Source organism: Calypte anna, chromosome 4A (genome assembly GCF_003957555.1).
Source record: "Calypte anna isolate BGI_N300 chromosome 4A, bCalAnn1_v1.p, whole genome shotgun sequence".
Taxonomy (NCBI): Eukaryota; Metazoa; Chordata; class Aves; order Apodiformes; family Trochilidae; genus Calypte; species Calypte anna.
Window position 1 is genome coordinate 34,954,778 of NC_044248.1, and position 14,530 is coordinate 34,969,307.

The window sequence follows — 14,530 nt, forward strand, 5'->3', positions numbered from 1 at the left end:
CACCTCACAACAGTCTTCACATCTTGCCCATGGAGATGGCATTTCTTCCCAAAAGCTGCTTTCCTGCCAGGGCAGCTGGCTCCATGCACACTTCTTGCATCTTGAGGAGGAGATGAGGCTCTGTGATGAAGATGTGAAAGCAGTCCCAGAGAGCAGAGATGGGAACTGCTGACAGGAGGGTAGCTGGAAGGTCCTGCCAGCTCTGCAAAGCAGCAGGGGCCTTTGCCAGAGCAGCAGCTCACCTAGCAGATATTTTCAGGGTGTTAGAAACACCTTCCCAGCCTTGCACGAGTGCCCTGACAGGGACTGCCATTGGGCAGGTGTCTCTGTGCCAGCTGAGCTACACAGGTGTTTTTTCATACCATAAGTAATTTTTATCACTCTACAACATAAATACTTTCTGGAAAGAGGATTTTGGAGAATCCTTTGGTGATTTGTAACCAGTGCCAGCACAGCCCCTAAGTCCAGAGCTGTAGTCATGAGATGTAGATGTGTGAAGAACCCTCCTCTGCCCCAGTCCTTGAGCACCCGAACACCCTGGGCCAGCTCAGCTGACATCAGTGCTCCCAAAAGCCTTTCCTGCCTGAAGAACACATTCCTGTAGGTTTAGCCTTTATCTGCCTATTTGTGATGTCCACAATGCCCCACCTTGCCCTTCTGGAGAGGTAGGGATGGTGTCTCCACACAGGAGCCACATTTTGCTGCAGGACAGAGAGAGATTGGGAGCATCCAGAGCCTGACTGAGAGCTCATCCCTCCTGCCAGAACAAGCTCGTCCTGCCCAGGGAAAGGCAGAGGGACTGACCTAGCCAGGTTCATCCACAAAGGAAATTGCTCCTAAGGTCTGAAGGGTTTTCCCAAGCCTGGGAGCAGCCAGTCCCACGTGTTGGGACTGGCAGTGGGTGATGATGGCAAGCAGAGCTGTGGGGCAGAGCTGGTGGGTGACACCAGGGGCTGGTGGAGCCCTGCTGGGGGCGAAAGGGGGTAAGGGGGGGCAAAAGGGGGAAAGAAGGGAAAGGGCTGCCCCCGGCCCCAGCTCCACTGCTGCTTTGAAGGTGGGAGCAGGGAAGCAGTTTGGGGTAGCTCATGCAGGAAAGGGAGCTCCAAGAGGCACGCAGTGCAAGGCAGGCAGCCCTTCACAGCTAAAGGGGCTGACTCCTCTCCTCTTCCCCTCCGAAGGATGGGGACAGACTGAGATTCTGCCTCTGGAAACCCCCCCGCAGCTTTGCCCTCTCCAGACAGGGATGGCACCTCTAACTCTGCCCTCCTTTATTGCCAGGAAGGAGAAGCAAATGAATTTGCTACCCTTACATTCACCAAAGCCCCTCAACCGCCTCTGCCTTGTCCCCGGGGCTGTTTATAACCAGTCAGCCCGCTAGCCGAGGCCTCGTTGCGCAGCCGCCCCCGAGGCAGGACCCGGCAGGGCCGCACACAGCGCACGACCCGCCGCCCATGGCCGCGCACTCCCCCTCCCGCTGCCCCCCGGGGTGGCGGCCCTCAGCCTCGCGCGTGCCGGCCAGGCGGCCGCTTATTGGCTGCCGCTCCGCGCTGGGGGCGCGCTGATTGGCTGCGGCGCGGGCAGGCCGGGCAGGCGGGGCGGGGCGGGGCGGGACGCGCAGCTTAAGGCGCCGGGTCGGGGCTACACCCGCGGTGTCGGCGACAACGAGCTGGGGGTTTCGGCTCGATGCACTGTGCCAGGTATGGTCCCGGGGGGGTCGTGGCTTCACATCGCTACCGCCTTTCGGCTTGCCCTTGTCCCTGCCCTCCCTCCTTCCTCTTCCCGTTGTGGTGCTGCAGCTCCCTCGGGTGTACGGGAGCGGTACCAGCGCTCCCCGCTGCGGTGCTGCTTATCGATGGGGATGGGAATGTGGATGGGAATGTGGATGGGCCGCTCTGGGTTTGGCTGCACGGCTGAGCCCGGAGTGGTAGCGGGGAGGAGCCCCTGCGCTGGGTTCGCCGAGGGTGTCGTGCAGCCGGGGCTTGGCTCGGGTTTGCAGCGGTGCTTCTGCAGGAGGCCGGGCCGGAGCAGGGATGGCATCCCCTGGGCCTCGGGGGGAGATGGGTGGTGCCTTCCGAGCTGCTCGGCCTTTGCTGAGCAGAGGAGGGGGCTGAAAACCTTGAGCGCTGCTTCGTCCGGCAGCCTCTCACGTCTGAACACCTCTGGCTTCGAGGTGGGTGCACGTCGAGGCCTCGGCTAGCGGGGTGGCTGCTCAAAAACAGTCCTGGGCGGAGGCTGTTGAGGGGCTTTGGTGTATATAGGGGTAACAAATTCATTTGCTCTGATCTGCTTCTCCTTCCTAGAAATAAAGGAGGGAAGAGGAAGCAGTGCCATCCCCGTCTGGAGAGGGCAAAGCTGCGGGGGGGTTTCCAGAGGCAGAATCTCAGTCTGTCCCCTTCCTTCGGAGGGGAAGGGAAGAGTAGTCGGCACCTTTAGCTGTGAAGGGCTGCCTGCCTTGCACTGCGTGCCTTCTAGAGCTCGCTTTGCTGCATGAGCTCTCCAAAACTACTTCCCTGCTTCCACCTTCGAGCCATCTGAAGTTCAAGATGGCCAACATTCCCTGAAAGGAAAACCTTCTGCTGTACTGGGAGGTGGGCATCAGCAGGCTCTCAAGAGCAAGACATAGGTGGGGTATCAAAGGAGCTGGAAAAGCTTGTAAAAGCAGACAGGTCAGCTTAATAGTAGGTACAAAAACCTTTTTTGATAGTTATTATCTTGGAAAAAAGTTGCAAGTAATGCAAATCAGGCCGGGTATTTCATGTCTTTTGGTTTTATAAATGGTGAATAACCAAGGCTTACTAAGAAACCTGAGTTTTCAGCTCTTAGAGGAATTCAGTTGAATAAATTTCCCTGGGAAAAGATGCAATGCGAGTGGAACTGGACCAAGTCAGAGAGAAGCATTGGAAGCTGCATTAATTTAATGGAGGAAATGACCTATATAAAGTGTGCGTGAATAAAAACTTGGCAAAAGCAGGTAGAGAAGAGCAGATCAGTGTTAGTAGACAGGTGGGTCTGCTGTCTGTCTTGTTCAGCTGCCCTTGAGCTGGCAGAAGGTGTTAGCTGGTAGGTGTGCTGGGAAGTGAGCCTCAGCACATGTGCTCTGAATAAACAGATGCTGAATGGGTGCTGTGAAAGCCTGCTCAGAGCTGCAGTGCTGGCATTGCAGGGTGGGCAATGAAACCACCAAATTGGAGAGCACAGCTTTTTCTTGGCACAGGGACAGCAGTCAAGTCCTAGAGGTGCTGTGTGTGGCTTTGGTGGCCAGAGCTCTGGCGGCGTCACGTGTCTGGTGGCCGCTGCTGGCTCATCCTGCCCTGTGTGGTGCAAGCAGCTTTGGAGCCTGGTTGGCAGCCAAATAGGAGATTTTTATTAAGGGAATACTGTGCTTAGGGTCAGCCACAATGCAGTTGACATAAGGGGGGGGTTTATGTGTGTCGTAAATCTCTCTAGCTGTTTATCCACAGCCAGGCCAAAGAGACTCTGCCCAGAGCATCCAGCCTAACCTCAGTATAAGTGGGTGTGATGGATATGGTGTTCTGGAAGCTGCCTGGCTCCAGGGGCAAATCCAGGGCTACATTTGGTGAGGTGCCAGGTGGGAGCTGCTCTAGAGGGGGTGCACAGAGAGGAGCTGTGCTGCATCCCTGGAGGAATGGGCTGAGCTCTGGAGGAGGAGGGTCAGATGGCCTCTGCCTTCTGGAGGAAGGACTCATTTCCAAAGGCTTGGGTGGGTGAATTGTGTTTGTCAGTGGCTATATGGGAGTTTCCCAGAGGCTCAGCACAAGCACTGTGGAGGCTTGAAGTGCAAACTGCACTGGAGTAAAACCTGAGGGCCATCTGGCTTGACATCTGTTTTGAAGTGTAGTAGAGGGAAGAAAATGGCTCCTCCGTAGGTGGAGACCAGTGTTGGCATGTCTCTACCTTACTGCTATATCAGACTGCTGCTATCCTTAAAATACCACTTGCAGGCATTTTAGATGAAAGTTCTGGGAAACAATGAGCACAGTATGTGGCTCAGCCAAATGAGTGCTTTTTAGCCTAGTAAATCCTACACATTTGGGGCTTTATGAAAGGTGTGGCTAGTTGTGTACAGCAGCTCGTGACAAACCTGAATTCTTACTGCCACAAATGCATGGGGTGAGTGCAGCAGGAATACTGCTTTATATGTAGCATTGAGATTTGATAATATCTGGGTTGGTGGACATCAGCAGGACTGAGCTGTGGACTTTGGTTAAGAAATCCAAATCCTCTGGGGTCTCCTACTGTTAGTCTCATAGGACAGTGCCTGCATGTGTCGTCAAATGGTGACCCTGTCCCTGTACCAATTTGAAGAAATCTTGTTCAGGAGCACACAGCAGGCTTTGGTCCTGCTGCACCACACTTCTCACTGTGTCTGTAAGTTACACCAGGCAAGTACTTGCCTTTAATTAAGCTGAAGGGATTTGCGGCGTTGATCAAATTTCTTTGGGATGGCTAGGGAGGGAGAAGCAGTGTAGCAGTTGTGTGGCAGAAGTCACATTAAAATGCTTTTCCAACATCAACTGACCCTTCTTTTCATCTTCCAGAGTGTTAGACTATTTTCCTCACAAACAAGCAATGGCTGTGGATGTAGCAATGCAGCTGTACCTGTGCTCTTCACCCTTGCGAAGAGAGAAGTGTGCCTGCAAAATAGCTCCAAAGCCAAGCAAGCCCCTGCGGCCCTGCATCCAGCTGAGCAGCAAGACTGTGCTGAATGGACCAGAAGAGGCAGCAAACTCCTTCACACACAACAAAGTGAAGAAGAGGGTGTCATTTGCAGACAGCAGAGGCTTCGCTCTGACGATGGTGAAGGTGTTCTCAGAGTTTGAAGATCCGCTAGATATTCCTTTCAACATCACTGAGCTGATAGACAACATCGTGGGTCTGACAACAGCGGAGAAGGACAGATTTGTCCTGGATTTTGTTCAGCCCTCCGTGGACTATCTGGACTTCAGAAACCGCCTGCAGATGGACTGTGTCTGCCTTGAAAACTGTGTGCTAAAGGAGAGATCCATTGTGGGAACTGTGAAGGTGAAGAACATAGCTTTTGAAAAGACTGTGAAGATCAGGATGACATTTGACACCTGGAAAAACTTTGTAGATTACCCATGCAAATATGTCAAGGATACGTATGGAGGGTCAGATCGGGACACTTTTTCCTTTGACATCAGCTTCCCTGAGGTAATTCAGTCCCACGAAAGAGTTGAGTTTGCCATCTCCTTTGAGTGCAATGGGCATGTGTACTGGGACAGCAACAAGGGCACTAATTACAGGATCATACGGCCAGAACTGAAGTCTGCCCAGGAAGCCATCCATCCCCCACAGGGCCCTGACTTTGCCAGTGCCTTCGACCAGTTTGGTAGCCCTCTCTGCTCCTATGGCCTCTTTGCTGAGTGGCCCAGCTATTCAGGCTATGAGAAGCTGGGGCCTTACTACTGACCCAAGGACCAAGTCCTACCTGACTTAACTGTTGCTGGCGTGTCCGCAGGCCTGGGAGCCCATCTGAACCTGAGGTGTAAGGAAGGGGAGAAGTATGGCTCCATGCAGCTCTGCATAAGCCTTCCAGCAAAACCAGATGTGCAGCACTCTGCTGGCAGTGGGCTTATAGTCAGGGAAGCATTTCTGGCATAAAAGAGCTGCCTTCCCTGCCAAAACTAGGATAACTGGTGCTCTGGATGCTCAAAGGACCAGGAGCAACAATAGCTCCTATTATGTCTCTTCAGTGCTGCTACTCCTTCTGTGAAGCTGCTAGTCTCCAGAGAAACACTACAGTGCTTATATTGTGTGTCCAAGCTATGTAGTGGTGGCTGGTTTGTATTGCTTGCCTAGTGTTAAAAGGCTTTTTCAAAATATGTTCTAGTATTGTATTTTCAGTGGGCTGTATTTGAGCTGCAGGGATCTTCTTGCAAAGCTGGCCTGTGCCTGGTGGGGAAAGGAACCTTGCACCTGACCTGGTAGTGTGAGGGCCTTCCTACTGCAGGTGAAAGAGTGTTTTGGAAATGAAAATGCAACTGCAATGACAGGAAATGTGACCCTACAGCCTGCTGTATTAGGAGATGTATGTGCCTGTGGGAGAGGATCTGATATGCTTAGTCACCAGTTGTTGTATCAGCTGATCTTGAAAAACTCTTGTTATACACTTGTTACCAAAAATAGAGATTAGCTGTGCAGTGTTTGTAACACAGCTGTGGGTTGACAGCCCTGGCGGCCTTCTTCAAAACCTTCATGTTTCTTTGTCATATGTGATTAACTTTTTTTTTCCTCTTGATGGACACCTGAAGTCAGAGGTTGGCCATGCTGGGTCCTGAAAATGCAGTTCTTCCTCCTGTGGACTGTAAAACAGGGTTTAGTCCAGCTGGGGCCCAGAGTCCTGAGCAGGAGACTGTGCTTGGGTGTTCTGGGAGGTAAATGCAAATGGACCACTTGGCTACTCTGTGCTGTGTCCTTGGAAAGGTGACTCTTGTGTACCTACTGTGGTAGAAGTGCCTTGACTGAGAAAGGGGTGGTATGTGTGAACCCAGCAATGCTTGGGGATGAACAGGCTTTGGAAATTGCATGGATTTTAAAAATCTCCTAATGGCTTGTTACTGTGTGCTATGGACTGCTTGGCAGCTAATGGTGTGGCACTGCTCAGGTGTGAGGATGCTGTACATTGACATGCTGGGCTTTCCCTTGCTGTTGTAGCAGTAGCTGCCATTCCAGCCTGTAAATGCCCAAACTTGACATCTTTGTGTCCATGAGAAGCTGCTAACCCCACCTTTGCAAAGAACTAGTTATGATAGGTGGGGTTATCCTGACACCACTCCTGGGTGTGAAACAAATCACAGATGTGAGCCATCCCTGCCTTCAGAGAGGTGGCTTTGTCTCCTGGGCCTGTGCTGAGGTGAGGGGGCCAGTTTGTGCAGTGCCAAACAGCCTCATGAAGCTTCTTGCTTGCTAGTTGAGCAGAATAACTTAATCCCTCAGCTCAAAGGGAGAGTGCCAAATAGTTTGTAGAAATAGAGGTCAAGGGAATCTTATTTTTATAGTGCATAAGCTTTATATAATTTTTTTTTGGTGCCTATAACAGCCTATGGATGGGCTGGAGAGAAGCAATGGGCTAGACTACTTAACATTTTAAACCTAGTTTTTAATTCTGGAGACTACCATATGAAATACTTACAAACTGTTTTACCCTAACCTAGAAGGGATCCTATGATCACAGTTCAATGCTGAAAGGGACAAGAGCTTGCAGAAAAGTAGCTAGCCTTCAACTCCTGCTTTTTCAAAACCCGACAGCAATGCATATCACCACTTTGCTTGATCACTTAGTTGAGGTCGGAAGTCTGCTTGCTAGCCCAGAGCTCATCAGGCTTGGTTCCTCTGTTCAAACAGGTTTCTGAGTCAGCAGTTACCACCTGCATCTGGTCTCTCTCAAAGGGACTGTTGCCTAGCTTGGCTGGAACCTGGTTTTAAACATAAAGCAAACCTGAGTGACACCTATTTTTTTTTTTTTTTTTTAGTTTATGGTGTTAATACTATAAGACACTGACTGTAGAAAAGTTGTGTTCTCCTGGCATGTTCTCATGCCCAGGGAGAGCATTTTGTGAGCTGAAACAAGGCATGTATGTCTGGGGTGCTGTGGAGGGTGGTATCTCCTTATGGGGCCTGTTTGTTTTCAGGTTGTGCAGGGGGTGTGCTTAGGGAGGAACATGGAAGATAAGCTAGAAGAGCAATGCCATAAGTAGAAGCTAGGCTGGGAAATGACTAGTCAAATAGCAGTTTAAAAATACTACTTGTGGCCTTTCCCCTTTTCCCTTTTTCCTTTGCCAATGTGAACATAGAAGTGGGGGGTTGCTCTCCTCACTCTGTGCCTGAAAGTGCCTTGTGGGGTGTTTTGCATGTTTGTTTTTAAAAGATATTTTTGTACACAACACTCAAGTGGAAAATGCACTTTATAAATTGCCATGTAATGCCTCTTTTAAAACTTTGGTTTTGTTTTTATCTGATTGTTAAAATAAAGGTGGAACAAAATGTTAGCTCTGTATCTTGCTGTCTTATTTAAACACCCACGGGGCTGGGGAGGTGATTTGGAGACAAGACCAGGTTCCTGCAAGTGGCCTTTAGGAAGGAGGACATCTCTGCAGTGGGCTCCCTTGCCTGAAATGGGGCATGAGCTGCCTGTGCCTGCTGCCTTCCTGCCTGCAAGGATGCAGCCATGAGAAGGAGGAGAGGAGCCAGGTCCTTGTCTCCCTGCTCTGAAATATCTCTACTAACCACTGTGTTCCCGAGCTGCTTTTCACTCTTGCCCTGCTTGTAGTGCCAAGAACAGCCTTTTTAAGGTTTTTCTGCATTTATTTTAGTCCTTTCCCCAGCTTGGCTTGATCTGGGATCACTGCTCTCTCTCTGCCTGGGTACTGGGGTGTGATGGATGCTATGAAAAGCCTTGGGCTGGGAGGTTTCTTACACCAGGATGGAGTGAAAGTTAGACCCTTCTTCTCAAACTAATAAAAAGCACCAGCAGGAAAAATTCTTCGCAGGCAACAGCTCTGGTGTAAATGCCAGCTGGGGCTGGTTTCAGGATTTGAACTGGCTTTGACCATAAAGTCCAGGTGTTGGTGATGCCCTGAAGGTGTTTGCATTTCAAACAATCAACTCTGCTGAGCTGGTGGCTTTTGCCACTTACAGATAAGAAAGGGAACCATGCCGGCTGAAGTGGGGGGAAGTTCCATGTGAAAGATGAGTAGGCAAGAGATAAAACCCTGCATGTAATCCCCTGCCTGACAGCAGTTATGCTGTGAGAAATACCACAAAGCAAAGGGCTTCACTTTCTTGGCAACCATTTGCTACTTTTTTCTCCCCAGATTCTTACCTCCACATCTAGTCAACTGTGTTAAGCACCATTAAAAATGCAGACAGGAAAAAATACATTTTTAAAAGCTATTTGTGTCTTCCCTGCCCCAGCACATCCCCAGGTGACTTGAGTGGCTTGTTCTGGGCTGCTTTCACATCTGAACACTGGCCCAAGCTCCTGAACGAGACCACTGCAATGAGCTTATCTCCCATAACAACTTCATGGCTAAAAACCCTGTGTAACCACAGTTTTTGTTTAAAGGACAAGAAAATGCAAGCCTGTTGACATGCAAGGAAATGTGCAAGTATTAGAAGGGCCAAGAGAGCTCTTGGGTTTCTGTCCTAATGTCCAGATAGACATTAGAGGATACATTGCTAGAGGATACAGGCATTGGAATTACTGCATTTATAAAGCCTATGGTGGCAGGTGTGATTGTGCACTTGGTGTTTAATATAGATTAATTTCTTAGATTGCTTCTGGCTCCTGGCATCCTCCCCCCTCCCCCAGCCTCTACTCTAAGGTTCCCAAACCTCTGTGTAGAATTTTTGGTGACACCAAGAATTATCTCACTGGCAGAAATAGATGAGCTAGGATGCCACATTCACCTTGGCTTTGGTGTTTGGAGGTTCAGGTTTCCTGAGTCTGTGCTCCATGGACAGATCTGTAAAAAGGGAGGGGAGCAGTGTTCCCCTGGTCCATATCCAATGCCCCCTCCCCCTGGACTGGGGGTGCTGCCCTACGGGGGAGCAGCTTTGCTGAACCACTGCCACCACAGCAGCCTCATCCAGAGCACTCTAGATAGCAAGTCTTGAATGCAGTGAAAAAGGCAGAACGTGGGCTCTCTACAACCAGATCCTGGCAGAACAGGGTCAAAACTGCTTCAGAAGTTTGTTAAAAGTAGATCTAAGCATCCCAGGAGGAGTGTAGGTGAGTTTGCTCTCTGCTCGTTCTCATCCTTGCCTGGAGGGTCTTTGCTGGGGAGTATGGGCTGCCAGAGTCGTCTCCAGCTTCCAGAGCATGGCTGGTGATGGATTGAAAAAGTTCACTTTTGGAGGCTTCTCACATATTGAATAAAGTCCTTGAGCTCAGGTTTCAACACATGCTTAGCTCAGGGCCCCTTTTCAATCTGAAACTGAGGCTCTGTTGCTAATTAAGCACCAGACAGCTGTGTGATCAGAGAACAGCTGGAATACAGGAGCCTGAATGTGGGTAGGTGATGAGCAAAAACTTAGGAAAACCAAGAGAGGCTGGGCAGCTCGGCTGGCTCTGAACTATGGCAATAAACTGTATTTATATCCTTGTCTCTTTTTCATGGAGCTAGGCTTCAAACCAGCTGGTCCAGCCCAGCAAGGTTCTGCCACACTGCCCAGCCTGCCTTTATCCTCCCCCTTGGAGAGGTACCATGCCAGACAGTTAGCTGTCTTTAAAGACCTGTTATTGACATTTACACAAAGCTTCAAAAAAAAAAAAGAAAAAGGGTGTCTTTGTTCAAAAATCACTGCAGTTGGCATGTTCCTTAGGTACAGATAAGTCAGAGCAGTCACCAAGTTAAGTACTTTGGCTCCTGGAACAGGGATACAGGCAAGACCTTCCAGCTCATGCATTAGTCACAGATACCCTCTCTGCATTGGTGCTGCTGGGTAGTCCTGGGGTGGGGGGCATGTAAGACTCAGACTTCATAACCCAGGAGAAGTATCCTCAAAAGGATCTAAGAAGAGGATGAAATGTTCAAGCTTTCTCCATAAGTGCTTTCACAGCTTCCAGCTATTTCTAGTGTGGGAGTCAGCTTGAGACCATGGATCTTGAGACCATAGATCTTGATCCATACTTGATCGATCCTGGAAAGGTTAAGGTAAGGAGAGGTCTCCAGGAGTCTGCTCCAGGCAGGACCACTCTGGAAGGTAGGTGAGGTCACTCAAGGGCTTATCCATGTGGGTGCTGATGAACTCAGTGATGGAGATGCCACTACATCTTTGTGCCCTGTCCCAGGTCTGCACTGCTTTCCTGGGAAGAAGACAGCCTCAGGAATCAAAGGAGCTCTGAGAAATGTCACAGTCTTACCAAAGTACTCTGTTTGTTCCAGCTTCTGGCCAGATTCAGCACATATGGATGTGAGTGCTTAGGGACATGGCTTAGTGGTGGACTTACCACTGCCAGGTTAATGGTTAGACTTGATGATCTTAAAGGTCTTTTCTATGAGGGGACAAGCTAAGTGTCCACAGAAAAAAATCCTCAGGTCTGGCAAATCCTAACCCATGTGTAGTCTGGAGCAAAGGAGCAGCTGTTATTCGCACACAGCAAGGTACTTGCCACTCCCAAAGGCATCATGCAGTAAAAGGTAGAGCCATATTCCAGTACAATTGCTGGAAAAGCCTGCTTCCAACAGCTGAAGATCTAAATTAACCTGCAGTCTGTCTTCCAATGACCCCCACCAAGGTCAATCTGAATGAACCAGACCAGTTTCCTCCCCAGCACCCAATATTCAGCAGTGGGGAGCTCACGATCTCCTGGGCCTGCTTTTCATCTTTCTGGTCCCTGCCAGATCAACACTGGAGCATTATTAGCAGCAGTGAAATCACCTCAGTGTTTGTGTGGTGACACTTCAGTGCTATGGAGACAGGCACTTTTATAGGAAGAAATGCAGTAGTCCCCTCCAGCTCCCCTCAGAGTTTTATGGCCATTCCCCTTTCATACACTGTTCCTCTGGACACCTGGCAGGTGCTGCTTTTCCTGCATCCCCCTGCTTGCTATGAGTTCAGCAGAATGTGTCCCTGATGGTGTCACAAGCCAGGGCTGCAGGTAGCTATAGGTGATGTGGTGACAAAGCCACATGCAGCACCTTCCATCTCTCACTCAGTCACTGGGGTAGGAGATGTTGGCACAGGTCTCCTTCTTGGCCTGAGGACTGCCACAGCCCAGCTGTACTTTCTCTAAGAAGCCATCTCCAAGCAGATCAACTCACAATAGGAGGCAAACTAAAAATAAATAAATCTATTGAACCTTCCACTCCTCTGTGGTGGCTTCTGCAGGAGAAGAACCTCACAGACCAGAACAATTATCGTCTGAATGCTTTATAGCCCTGCAACCAATTATACCAGGGACATACTAACTTTTAACTTGGTGGTCAACAAAATTTCTTAGACAACTAATGAATCTACACACAAATCTTTCAGTGCTTCTAAATGCCCTGCAGTAACAGCCCAGTGCTGGTAAACAGTGAGCCATAAAGCCAGCAGGGATGCACTCACTGGGGGTTCAGAGCAGGATGACAGCATTTCAGTCATTCTTCCTTTTTTTAGTTTTAATGTTACTGCAAGGAAACACTGCTTCTGCTCAGGCAAGCTGTTTGGTGAGTGTTATTTCTGCTCGGAGGTGTTCTGTTTTAGTCTAAAATGGAGTCTTTATTAACAGATCAGTACAAAAGGTTTTTGTCATTATTTACCTGCATCAATCTGGATTTAGTATTTAACCACTTACCTCAACAAATAAAGGCACTGCACACATGAAACCCACATCAGTCTCAGGGTTACTCAGGATCCTAAGAACCTAAAGCTGTCTTAGAGACTGGGTGCCATGTGAGATGGCTCCAGGATCACTTTGGAGAAGCTGAGAAGGAAAGCAGAGTTACTGCTTTCTGGAGTCAGAGCAGTATGTGCTAGAGCAAGGAAAGAAGATGGGCCTTGTCTTGGTCCCAGGAATGCCTGTAGGATGCAGCTGTGCCCTGGGTGAAGGGACCAGGAGCTTGCATTGTCCATCTTCCTCTGGCACACCGGCAGCAAAGAGCAACTCAGCTGTGCTGGGAAAATCCCACCCTGGGCCCTACAGTGACATGCTGGGAAAGCTGTACACCCCAGCCAGCTCTGCCCCTTGCCTCTCCTCTCCTCTTCCTGAGTGATTTCTCAGGATGGGGGACCCTGGCTCCTTCAGCACCTCTTCGCTCACATGGACATGGGGTACAGGGGTGGCCCAGAAAGGGTCCCTCACAACTTGCCCTCAGCTCCCTTGCCAAGGACGCCAGAGCCCCTGCTATCCCTGTGGACATCACACAGGTAAGGCACAGAAATTCATAGTGATGACCAATTACTGAGCTTACACTAAAACCACAGTGTGTTTTTCTAAGTCTGCAGGAAGAATCAGTTGGTTACATGAAACCTACATCTGTTGCTATCATGCTACCTGCAGGTCTACCCCCAGGTCTGCCCAACCCTTTCCCTGCCAGATCAGGTCTTGGGTAATACAGAAGTAACACTGTCTGCTTCTCCACAGGAATGGCCCTTGTCCTAAGAGCAGAGCACTGAGCTGCCTCTCAGTAACACCAGCCAGATCTGGCAAAATAGCCTTTCTCATAAAGATGTTTTCCTAGACTGACTTGTGGGTGCCAAGCTGGAGGTGAGGAAGTTCTGGCTCCATGAACCAACCTTGCAATATCCATATAACCCCCCTCCCAAGCCAGAAATTGTGATTTGGCTTTAGGTCATCTCAATCAAGCTAAATACGTTATGTAAGGCTATAGGATGGGCTACACTCCTCCCAAAGAGACAGTGGAGCCCAAGTCACAGTGAGGTGGCAGGGCCAGGCCATCTCTGACTCCTGTTGTAGAGAACAGAGGCTGGGACAAGTCCCTTTAGCTGAGTTACACACTTAGGCATCAGAAATGCTCACTTCTCTCACCTGCTGCCTGCTGGAAGAGCTCAGCCCATGAAAACTGCAGCTGGAATATGTCAGCTTGGGAAAATCCTGCCTCGTGGCTGAATGCCTGGGATGCAAGTGTGGCAGCATCCCTGCACACCACGCCAAGCTGAGCCAGCACAGGCTCTCAGGTTCCCTCTGGCTTAATACGGGAAAGCTCACTCAGCATTAAAGCACTGCTTAGATCCACAGAAGGTTCAGTTGCACAGTTGCCACACTGCAGGTGGTGCAGCTCCTTTGAACACCCCTAAGCTACCTGTTAACTTGAGCCAAACTTTTCTTGGAGGTGGTAAAGGGCTGCGGGTCAGCCCTGACTGATCCTTGGGCTTTTCTGTCTCAGTGGTCCCTTTGCTGAAGGGAGACAGGACAGCATTCTGGTGCATTCATCTTCTCCTGCCATCAGCCAGCTCCTTACAACACAGCTCCCCAGTCGTGAGGGGCATCTTACCGCACCGTGGGTAGGAAAAGCAAGGGAGAAAGGAGGCCTCATCTCAGCTTTCTAATTAACAAAACGATAGCTCTGCCAGAGTCTGGAGAAAGTGCCCATCTGGCAGGACCTTAGAGCTCCTCCCTCAGGGAATTCACACTCTGACACTCCATCTGCCTGCTACAGAGAACACAGTTCCCTGATCGGCTGCGGACAGGGAGGCTTCTGAGCCAGGTCTGTTCAGCTTCTTCTAAATAAGGCTCCACCCAGCTCTAGCTGCAGCCAAGCGAAAGCAAAGGCTCTTTTCTTCTGAAATACCCAGGAGGTCATAAGCTAGCTCAGAGCTGTATTTTCAGCTCTGACGTTGCTTTTCAGCTCTGCTGCTTGTGTTTGTGCTTGGCTGCTTCTCCCTTCCCAAATTCCAGCAATGGATTGCCTTTGTTTCCTTAGCGATGTGAAGAAGTTTGGATATGGTCTTACAGGGAAGGAGTGGAAGCAATTTATAGCATCTTGCACTCAAACCCATCTGAACCTGAACCAGTAGACAGATTATTCCAAGGTGCAGATGA

The 14,530-nt window shown here is 49.9% G+C and overlaps 1 protein-coding gene across 1 annotated transcript; it reads left to right on the forward strand.

Moving 5' to 3' along the window:
- Nucleotides 1–1,598: 1,598 nt before the first annotated feature.
- Nucleotides 1,599–8,030, forward strand: PPP1R3B (protein phosphatase 1 regulatory subunit 3B). Its single transcript, XM_030450181.1, has 2 exons — nt 1,599–1,697; nt 4,560–8,030. The coding sequence occupies exons 1-2, from the start codon at nt 1,684–1,686 to the stop codon at nt 5,449–5,451; spliced, it is 906 nt and encodes a 301-aa protein (XP_030306041.1). The 5' UTR covers nt 1,599–1,683; the 3' UTR covers nt 5,452–8,030.
- Nucleotides 8,031–14,530: the final 6,500 nt, after the last annotated feature.